Source organism: Nannospalax galili, unplaced genomic scaffold (assembly GCF_000622305.1).
Source record: "Nannospalax galili isolate Female #2095 unplaced genomic scaffold, S.galili_v1.0 scaffold1437, whole genome shotgun sequence".
Taxonomy (NCBI): Eukaryota; Metazoa; Chordata; class Mammalia; order Rodentia; family Spalacidae; genus Nannospalax; species Nannospalax galili.
This window is the reverse complement of record NW_008341050.1, coordinates 538,423-549,738: the sequence shown is the minus strand read 5'-3', so window position 1 is coordinate 549,738 and position 11,316 is coordinate 538,423. Positions and strand designations below refer to the sequence as shown.

The window sequence follows — 11,316 nt, the reverse complement described above, 5'->3', positions numbered from 1 at the left end:
AGCTTCCAGTGTGACCTTCAGGAGATTGCTCCCTAAGACCTGGGCTGGGGTCAGTAAGGGCTCTGCCACAAATACCTTAACATCAAGACTGCATTGCTGTAAAGGAATAAAATTATGCAGCATTTTGAAAATTGTAATACATCCCCTATTTGCTTATTGACATTCTCTCCTATCACTGTTCAAGATTAAGCTTAATTATTTCCAGAGGATAGAACTAATTTTCTCTCTCTTCTACCATGCATAGAAGAGTCAAAAGAAGAATTTTTTTGCTTTGTTTTTACTCTTTTTGAGACAGGGTCTCCTTGGCCTGGAACTTGCTATGTAAATCAGGCTGGCCTTGAACTCAGAGACACCCCTGCCTCTGCCTCCTGAGTGCTGGGATTAAAGACATGCACCACCACATCGAGCCAAAAGAAGAATTGTATGGTGGAGTCTTTGTCCCTTTACCACAGTGAGGTACAATGCATACACAATATAAATGTAAGAGGAACTAGATGATTCTACACTGAGTAGAAATAGCAGGTGCTCATTGATTGGGTGCTTCTTTTGCTAGCCTATATTTTGTGATTCTGTGTGTTTGAGTGTGCGTGTGTGCATGTGTGCGTGTGTGTGTGATGGGGGGAGGTCATGTGTGTACAACACAGTGAGCATTTGGAGGTCAGAAGACAACCTTGGGTATGAGACTTCACCTTCCACTGTGCTTGGCAGGATTTCTTTTTTTGTTTGCTGCTGTACTGTGTACCCCAGGCTAGCTGACCCTTGACCTTCTGGGGAGTTGCCACCTCCCAACTCAACATAGGAGCACTGGAATTACAGACACATGCTACCATGCATGGCTTTACACAGATTCTGGGGATTCTAACCTAGGTTCTCATGCTTACACAGCAAGTACTTTACCCACTAAGCCAGGCCCCTAACCTTTATGATTATTTTTACCATTTCATTGCAGTGCTTTGTAATAAGATATTTTTCAAGTATAGATATAGGAATATACATATGTATCTGACATTTTTACACATAATATAATAAAAATCAGACTTAAATGTATATTTAAAATTTTTTAATTAATTTATATATATATGCATACCATGGAATGCATGTGGTGGTCAGAGGACAACTTGTGGGAGTTTGTTCCTTCCTTCCACCATGCGGGTCTCTAGGATTGAACTCGGGTCATAAGTCTTGGCAGCCAAAGGCATTTTACCCACTGAGCTATCTCACTGGCCCCTTAAATTTGTATTGATTGCTAATTATATGCTCATAAAGGACATGTTCCCTTTCATTATGAAACTTGTATTACAGTTTTGAGTTATGGCAAATGTGTAACAAAGACCTGTATAACATAGTCTAATTGAGGACTACCAAAGAGGAAGTGAATAATAATTGTTGGGCTGGAGAAGAATAGACAACAATGATCTCTAACCTGATTTTTACACAATGAAACGGTTTTGTGACTTGAATCATCAAAGAAAAATAATTCTAGATCAAAAGACCAGTTTATGTAAACAGGATTGAAGCAGTGTGCTGTCTTCAGCCCAAGAATAAGTAATTTCAGATTCTAGAACATAAAATATAAGGACAGCAGAGGTGGAAGGTGAGGTTGATGAAGCTGGAGGCTCCCATTCTCTGGGATGTGGTATGCTTGCTAAGAAATATGGACCTTGACATGTATACAGTGGATGCATCTATGTGCCCACACCATACTAAGCAAGGGAGGAAATGTGATCAGCTTCACTTTTAAGCTACTAGGTAAGAAATGGGAAGGTGGAACTGGAGGGAAGAAGGAAGGTCACATACAAGATTACTTATAACCATCTAAGTGAGTGATAAGGCAATACATACAGAGTAGAAATAGAGTTAGGAAGAAAGAGTCTAAAGACATTTAGGGGATAGAAAGGAATAGATTTGGACCAGGCATTGTGGCACACTCCTTTAATCCCAGTACTTAGAAGGCAGAGGCAGGTGGATCTCTGTGAGTTAAAGGCCAGCCTGGTCTACAGAGTGAGGTCCAGGCCAGCTGGGGCTGCAGGGAGACCCTGTCTCAAAAAGCCCTAAAAGAAAAAAAGAAAAGAACGGAGTAGATTTGGAAAAGGGAATTTGGAGATGGTTGTAGTTAGGATCCAGGGGAGAAGTCAGGGATGTAACCTAGGTCCTACATCCCAGGATTTCCTGGATGAGTGATGCAATCAGCCAAAATGACTAAGACAAGAGGAGTAAGTTTTAGGAAGATGCTGAGTTCAGTTTTGGAATGTTGTGTCTTAGGTACTGATAGGGTATTATTGCCCAGAAAGCCAGTATGTTGCAAAGTCTTACATTCTGGAATTCAGAATGGGTCTAGGCTTGAAAGGTTGAATTACAAGTTCAACCAGAGGCAGGTTACCACACCCAAGTGGGTAGAGTACTTTCTTCTACCATTTAATCCATCAGCACAGGAAGCATTTCCACGGTTGTCTTCCCTATACACCTCTGGGCAAAGTAACAAATCCCTGCTCTGTGCCTCACAGTTCATCACACTGGGTTATAATCCATGAGGCAGGGTTTAGCCTCACTCATCTCTGTTTACCAGAACCTAGCACCATATATACTGTGAAAAGAAAGAGCCAAATGCATTGGACCCAGATGAACTGGACCTTAACAGCAGACAGACTTGCTGGATTGAGTGGCAGGCTGTGAATACTGAGTTATCACTCTGATTACCTTTGAGCCCAGAGGAGTTTCTAACGGTGAGCCCCGCACAGGGTGCAATGGGACTGTCGTCTCAAATGAGCTCGCTCCTGTAAGAAGAAGGTCAAGTTGAGCCAAAGAAGAAGGGTTAAGTCAGAGCTACTGCAGGCACAGATACATGTTCTCATTTTCCCCTAAAATCTTTGAATCTACAGAGGCTGAGTTTTGCACATTGCTACATATAGAATTATGAGTTTTGCTATTTCTGCCTTTGAGTAAATCATATATCTGACCTTCTAGCAAAGGGAGAAGGTCCAGCACTGCTTGACCAAGAGTTAAGGTCTTCTCTTCCTTCTGTTTCTTTTCCTTTGGTAAAACTTCAGTCACAGTCACTAGAAAAGTCAAAGCAAGTAAAATGAGAATGCGTCCAACAACTCCACAGAGGTTCAGCAAGCAAAGCCTCTTCAAAGAGATTTAAGAAAATGAACTTTGGGGGCTGGAGAGATTGCTCAGTGGTTAAGAGCACTGACTGCTCTTTCAGAGGATCCGGGTTCGATTCCCAGCACCCACATGGTGGCTACAAACTGTCCTTGACTCCAGTTCCAGGGGAATCCGAAGCTCTCTTCTGACCTCTGAGGCACTGCAGGACACGGGTGCGTGCACATACATGCAGGCAATACACTCACACACATAAAATAAAAATAAGAATAAAATATTTTTTAAAAGGGGGGTTGGGGATTTAGCTCAGTGGTACAGCACTTGCCTAGCAAGCGCAAGGCTCTGAGTTCGGTCCTCAGCTCTGAAAAGAAAGAAAGAAAACGAACTTTGGCTTAGGGTACAGCTCAACAGTAGAGTGCTTGCTTGCATAAGGCTTCAGATTCAATCCTCAGTACTGTTCACAACAACCACGGATTTACTTTTGTTTGTTTTCTGTATTTCAGTTTGTTTGTTTGGTTGTTCATTTTGAGACAGGGTCTCCCTGTAGCCACAGCCGGCCTGAAATTCACTAAGGAGACCAGGCTGGCCTCAATCTCACAGAGATCTGCCCTCCTCTGCCTCCTAAGTGCTGGGATTAAAGGCATGAGCCATCACACCCAGCAACAACCACCAATCTGAAACCCAAGAAAGCACCAACATCTGTGACTTCCGATGAAAAATACTGAACTAGCTCAGTGACATAAATTCTAAGAAACAGATTTTTTAAATTTTTAATTATTTATAGTGTGATGAGTGTTCTGCCTGTACATAAGTGCTCTGCATGTACGTATGTGGCTGAATGTCCAGAGAGGACAGCAGATCCCTGGGAACAGGAGTTACAGGTGGGTGTTAGCCACCATGTGGGTGCCTGGAACCAAACCCAGGTCTCCTAGAAGAGCAGTAAGTGCTCTTAACTGCTGAGCCATCTCTCTAGCCCCAAGAAATGGATTTTACATAATAATCATGTACATTCATATATGTAAAAGTAACTGATGTAGCCGGGCATGGTGGCACACGCCTTTAATCCCAGCACTTGGCAAAGGCAGGCAGATCTCTGTGAGTTCAAGGCCAGCCTGGTCTACATAGTGAGTTCCAGGACAGCTGCGGCTACAGGGAGACCCTGTCTCAAAAAGACCAAAAAAGAAAAAAAAAAAGTAACTGATATACATGATTATCTGGTACAAAGGTTCATGTAATATGAAATACCTATTAACTCAAAGAACTTATGTGTTTCATACTGTACTTGTCATTAAAAAATGACTGCTAAGTATGATAGAACACATTGTAATCTCAGCACTCAGGAAGTAGAAGCAGAAGATTGCCAGTTCAAGGCCAGCCTGGGCTAGTGAGGAAATTCAAGACCACCATGGACTAAAAGGTGAGATACTGTGTTACTCAAACATTCTTTAGGAATTAATTTTTTTTAGACAGGGGCTTATATATCCCACGTTGGCCTCAAACTCACTATGTAGCCAAGGATGACCTTGAACCTCTGATCCTCCTGCCTCCACCTCCTGGGTGCTGGGATTAATGATGTGTACCACCAGGGCTTTCTGTACACTAGGCAAGCACTCTACCAACTAAGTCACTTCCCTATCCAGTTTGTCATATTTCTATTCTGTTAGGTTCACTCGGCTTCCCGAAACTTTAGGCTTGTGTTTCTAAAAATTTCCAGGCATTATTTTGTTTGAATCTTTTTTCCACCCTCTTTATCCTCTCTTTCTGAGACTATCATGACACTAATTTACATATATTGCTATAGTTCTACAAGTCCTTATATCTCTTAATGTTTTAGTCTACTTTCTCTCTAGTCTACCTCGGTAATCTCTGTTGCTCTATCTTCCAGTTTGCTACTTTTTCTCCTGCTTTCTCCATTCCACTGCTGAGTCATTCACCCAGCTCTTCACATTTTTTCTATTTATTTAAAATTTATTATTTTTTATTTATTATGTGTATGAGTGTATTGCTTGCACATGTGTAAATGCACCCGTGTCATGCAATGCCCACGCAGGTCAGAAGAGGGCATGAATTCCCTGGAACTGGAGCAACAAATGGTTGTTAGCTGCCATGTGGGTGCTGGGAACCAAACCCAGGTCCTCTGCAAGAGCAGTCAGTGCTCTTAACCGCTGAGCCATCTTTCCAGCCCCATGTATTTTATTTTTCAGTTCTAGCATTTGTTTGGTTCTCCTTTATGTTTTCTGTTTCTTTCCTAAGACTTCCTTCTATTTTTTTCCATTGTTTCCAGCATGTTTGTAATTGTTCATTAAAAAAAAATGTTTTAGGCCAGTAGTGGTGGCACATGCCTTTAATCCCAGCACATGGGAGGCAGAGGCAGGTGGATCTTTTTGAGTTTGAGGCCAGCCTGGTCTACATAGTGCATTCCAGGACAGCTGGGGCTACAGGGAGACCCTGTCTCAAAAAAGACAAAAAAAAATTTTTTTTAACTCAGAGATCCACCTGTCTCTGCCTCCCCGGTGCTAGAATCAAAGGCCTGTGCCACCATACCTGGCTTATTTTCTCCTTTCTAAGGAGAGATGTTAGTGAGATTAGTTTTCTCCTAGACCATGAATTTTCAGAGTCATAGTTTATGTTGAGGACAACATGGCCTCAGTCTCAACTCCCCATCCACAGCAGCCCAAGGTCTTTGCTCTTGTGAGAACATTAGAACCAGGTTCCTCTGGGTTGGGGGTCCTGCTTTCTCCCCCTGCACCACTGTTACCACAGATACACCTGTCACCATTCAGAATATCCAGATTCAGTTCTTGCTTTGCTTCTGAAACAAAGAGATTGCTTCTGTCTCACACTTAAAAAAGCACCTCCAGGGGGCTGGAGAGATGGCTCAGCGGCTAAGAACACTCTTCTTGCAGAAGTCCCAGGTTCAACTCCCAGCACCCACATGGCAGCTAACAACTGTCCATAACTCCACTTCCAGGGGATCTGACAGCCTCTTCTGTCCTCTACAGGCATTACATGCATACACATAATTTTTTTTTTTAAAAAAGCACCTTCAGTTTTGCTTTTTCCACTCAATAATGTTTAGAAAAAAAGGTGATCAAATCAAGGTGATCAAATCAAGGTATCTATCTTATTTATCTTATTTTGGGTTTCAGACAAGCACAGAGCAAAGAGTAGAAGGGAAGAAGGGAGTAGTCGGAGTGTGGTTCGGATGGATCCCTCCCCGGGTAACTGATTTCCACTTAGGCCACTGGTCAGAACAGCTGATTTGAGAACTTGTTTCATAAGAGCCACCTGAGAAGCTTAGTTCGAGGTGAAACTTCTTCAACATCTCCCCTGTGGACTGTGAGTTTGGAAGTCTGTGGAGAGACGCTGAAGACTGGGTCTCAGAGACCCAAATGATTCTTAAAGATACAGACTTAGAATACTGTAGAATTGTATACATTTCCAAGTCCTGCATCTCTGAGTTTGCAATCTTGGAGTCTGTGGATTTTAGTAAACACCCCTGAAATGTGTCATTACAAAACTGAACAATAAATTAAATAAATAAACAAACAAACAAACAAATAAATAAATAAAAAATAAATAAATAAAATACTGTGGTGGCTGCTCTTGTCAGTGTGATGGGGATCTGGAATCAACTAAAAGGCAAGTTGTTGGGCATTCCTGTGAGGGATTTTCTTGATCAAAATTACTTAAATGGGAAGACTCACCCTAAATATGGGCAGTGCTTTCTGGCGGCAGCCCAGATACAATAAAAGCCACAGAAGGAAGCTTTGCCTTTGCCTGCTTGCCTTCTCTTTCTCTCTCTCTCTGACAAGTTTATCTACCCTTCTGCTATTGATGCTGATTCCTTCGCTGGTATTAGAACCAGCTTCTTTGGGCTTCCAATGTCAACTAAAGACCAAAGGCTCTCCAACAATCCTCCAGGCCTTCAGTGCTAGACTGGGACTGCTTAGGCATCTAGCCTCAAGGACTGAACAAATACTAGGTTCCTTGGCTTCTCCATTGTGAGACAGCCATTTATAGATTAATCCAACTGTATCATGTAAACCAAGCCAACAAATCAGTTTACATCTATATTTATTAGATCATTTCTGTTCCTCTAGAGAATCCTAATACAAAGACTATATATTAAAACATATGGGGATGGGGGGATGATTCAATCAATAAAGTGCCTGCTGTGCATGCATGAGAACCTGAGTTTGGATCCTCAGCACCCAGTAAAGGCTGGGAGCCCATGTCAAGCATTTGTAACCCCAGTTCTGGTAGTAGAGGTGGAGAGGGGGAGTCTGGAGACAGGCAGTTCCCTGGAGTTCATTGGCCTGCCAGCATAGCCAATCAGATGAGTTCCAGGTTCAGCAAGAGACCTTATCTCAAAAACTAGGGCAAACACCTTTAATCTCAGTACTCAGGAGGCAGAGGCAGGTGAATCTCTATGCGATGAAGGTCAGCCTGGTCTATATAATGAGTTCCAGGCCAGCTGGGGCTATAAGGACATCCTTTCACAAAAACCAAGAGCAACCCCCTCCTCAAACAAAAACAAAGGTGGAGAGTTTTAGAGGAAGACACCTGATGTTGATCTCTGGCTTCCACATGCAAGGACACACACATGCACACACAGAACAGATGAAAACAAAACCAAATTAAAAAGCTAGCACACAGGTGCAACAAATTATACCAGAGACACTGTAAAACAATGTGTGGGAATGGCTCTTACAATTTGGACGTGCTCTTGACAAATGGCTTTTACCTGACCTTGCATCCAAAAAGTTCATCTTATCTTAGCTTGTTTATAATGTAGAGAAGCTTAGTGAGCCTTGTAGCCTAAAAATAAAGCCTTCATGGCTCTTCCTTGCCCTTGACCCAGAACTACATGTGAGTGGGATGTGTACATGTGTGCGCTTTGCATATCAAGTGCTGCAAGCAGTGGAGGCTTGTTGAAAGCAACAGATTATCCCATCTATGTTGCAAACAATAGATGGAATTAAATTGATAACATCTGTTTATGGTTGTCTGCATGTTCTTCTAGGTCAATTGGGGTCAGAAGGGACATAATCCTCAGATAAAACAGTTCCTCCTTCCCCATTTCCTGCTGAACATACTATTTGAATATAAGAGCAAAGCCCTAGCTTGAGAGCACATTTTGAAGAGAATTCTGAAGGAACAGGCTCACAAGCAGTTCGGGTCCTCTCTTGGCTAAAATGGATGTTGAGAATCAGACTGTTTTTATTCAGACAGAGCCATAATATGGCATCACATAGTGATGCAGTAATAATGTGTACATGGAAATCATAAAGGCGTGGACAGAGAAAACATCTATCTACTTAATTCTTTTTTAAATTACTTAATACTTTTTTTTTTGGTCTTTTTGAGACAGGGTCTCCCTGTAGCCCCAGCTGTCTTGGAACTCGCTATGTAGACCAGGCTGGCTTGAACTCACAGAGATCCGCCTACCTCTGCCTCCCGAGTGCTAGGATTAAAGGCATGTGTCACCACTCCCGGCACTTAATACTTTTTTAAATTACTTAATACTTAAAAAAAATATTTTTTGGTCTTTTTTTTGAGACAGGGTCTTCCTGTAGCCCCAGCTATCCTGGAATTCAATATGTAGACCAGGCTGGCCTTGAACTCACAGAGATCCACCTGCCTCTGCCTCCCTAGTGCTGGGATTAAAGGCGTGTGCCACCACACCCGGCTACTTTTTTAAATTTTTAAAAAAATATTTTATTATTTTTATTTTATATGTATGAGTGTATTGTCTGCATGTATGTGAGTGCAACTGAAAGAGAGTACCCCTCATACCCTCTCCCTATCCTCTGAGAAAAAGCTGCCCTCCACCTGATTCTGGAAATCCCCTTCATTGTTTAAACCCTTTCCTGGTATCTATTTATGATTTCTACGGAAATGGTCTGGGACAGAAGAGATAGAATGTTCTGACCCAGGTAAGCTAGCCAATGACCGTATACTTGATACATCAGTGTATGGTCTCTATGGGAATAATCTGGGGCAGAAGAGAAAGAACGTTCTGCCCCAGGTAAGACAGCCAATGGCTGTATAGGTAAAGTCTCTGGAAATCAGCCCTAGATTGTTCCAATCCTTTCCTGGTTATTCTGTGTATAGTTTTTACGGATATCCCCTGCTTTGTGGTTTTTGTGGGTCTTCTGCTTAAAATCCCTTCATTTTCACTGCTCGGGGTCACAGTACAGCTCCCAAGACTGTGTCCCCAGCAGGTTGGCCTCAAAAAAGCGCTTCTGTTTACTGAGACTCAGTATCCGAGTGGTCAATTTGGGGAATTCCTCAGACCCCGAAAACATCTGCGTACTGCAATGCTGTGGAGGTCAAAAGAGGGCTTCAGATTCTCTTGGAACTGGAGTTAAGGACAGTTTGTACCTACCATGTGGGTGCTGGGAATTGAACCCAGGTCCTCTGCAAGGGCAGTCAGTGCCCTTAACCACTGAGCCATCTTTCCAGCCCCTCAGCATATACTTTTTGAGCAACTGTTATATTACAGATGTTTCTAAGAAGTAAAAATTCTGGAATAAACACCATTCAGTCCTCCACTATCAGAAGAGGTAAAGGAATAATGGCTATGCAGTACAGCCAACATGCACAAGCACAGATATACAGGATGACCAATAGAATTTGAACTTCAAATAAGCAATGACTAATTTTTAAATGTATTAAAGTTTACATTTTTGCTTCTTTGCTTGCCATTTTCCCTCTAAAATCTGGTAACCTTAAATACTGGAATACAAAGGAGCCTTCTAGAAGATAAAGGCTGCGATTTCAGTCGCATAATTAAAGCTGAGTAAAACTGGTATGGCATGGTTACTGAAGCCAGAAGCAGACAAAGCAATCCGCAGTATCATTCCTACAAGAGGGAGGTCAGGAGTACACAGTTCTCCAACAGCAGTAGCGAAGAGCCCCAGAATCTCCTAACACACCATGTGAGTTATTAGTGTCTTCACAACTGTAAGACTTACAGAATAAAGGCTTGTGGGCGAGGCCGTCTAAAGTGATGCCTCCTTCAGGACTGAGTTCAAAACTGCTAGTGAAGTTGTACTTTGCAGATCCTTCTGAAGAAACAGTAACTTTTGAAGAGTCTCCCAGAACTGCATGATTGAATTCTGCACGAACAAAAGTAACTGGTGTATCTCCTTTAAAGCCTTTCTGTGGGCAGAAGCATCACTTTACAATTTCAAATACATAATTTTCCTACATATCTGTCAATTCAGTCTGACTCAAGAATAAACAGCATTTTCTGATTTTCCCTAACGAGCTACATCACATACACAAATGGGGCAAGCTGAAAATCATGTAGTTGTAGCTATGTGCCCTTTATGTTAAAAATAGCATTTCTCTGAGTATAAAAATATACTGTCACCGGGCATGGTAATCCCAGCACTGGGGAGGCAGAGGCAGGCGGATCTCTGTGAGTTCAAGGCCAACCTGGTCTACATAGTGAGTTCCAGGACAGCTGGGGCTACAGGGAGACCCTGTCTCAAAAAGACCAAAAACAAAAAAAAACATATATATATATATATATAATATATCCTGTCAAACATCTTTAACTTTTAAAAAATATTACGTGTATGAATGTATTGCCTGCATGTATCTAAGTGCACCCATGTCATGCAATGTCCAGGAGGTCAGAAGAGGGCATCGGATCCCCTGGAACTGGAGTCAAGGGCAGTTGTTAGCCACCATGTGGGTTTTCTGGACACACAACACTATGCCTTGCTGAGTATAAACTATCAATAAGAAAGACAGAGGAGAAAATGATGGAAAACTCCAGTCCTCCCCTGATGCTCCCAAATAGGGACTTCATGATTTTTCAAAAATCACTTTACCAAATCATATCCGTTTGCCACAGTGATGTTCACCAATTTGCCTGTTGATGGCACCTGCTCCATGTCAGCAGCTGAGCCAAGTCCCTGTAGTCTTCTTTGGTTTCTGCAAGGATAGTAAATGAAGCTGTCTCCTCACACGGTAGTACACACATCATAACCCATGCCAGTGGAATCTGCAGACACATCGTGGTCCAGCCCTTCGTATTCCCCCTGTGCCATCTCTGCTTCTGGACAGGTGGTGATTTCAGGAGCTGACACAAGCGTGGCTCCACTGACTGATGCTAAAGATTCCTAACCATGTAAAGAAATGCAAATGAACACAAGACAGGCCAGGAAGGCCATTTCTCCACGTTTGATGCTTGCTTCC

At 42.4% G+C, this 11,316-nt stretch overlaps 1 protein-coding gene across 2 annotated transcripts in view; it reads right to left on the bottom strand.

Annotated features, from left to right (window-relative positions):
* The window catches only part of Cfap70 (cilia and flagella associated protein 70), a 77,965-nt gene extending 66,953 nt beyond the window's left edge, over positions 1-11,012 (bottom strand). The window contains exons 1-5 of one of the 2 annotated variants that reach the window (XM_008836601.3): positions 10,950-11,012; positions 10,083-10,269; positions 2,958-3,056; positions 2,698-2,774; positions 1-96 (exon numbers count right to left, since the gene is read on the bottom strand). The exon at positions 1-96 is cut by the window's left edge and continues 84 nt beyond it. In XM_008836601.3, coding sequence (XP_008834823.1) covers positions 1-96; positions 2,698-2,774; positions 2,958-3,056; positions 10,083-10,269; positions 10,950-11,012 — 522 coding nt within the window. The remainder of the gene's footprint in view (positions 97-2,697; positions 2,775-2,957; positions 3,057-10,082; positions 10,270-10,949) is intronic. The other variant, XM_029565155.1, reaches the window with a different exon arrangement.
* Positions 11,013-11,316: the final 304 nt, after the last annotated feature.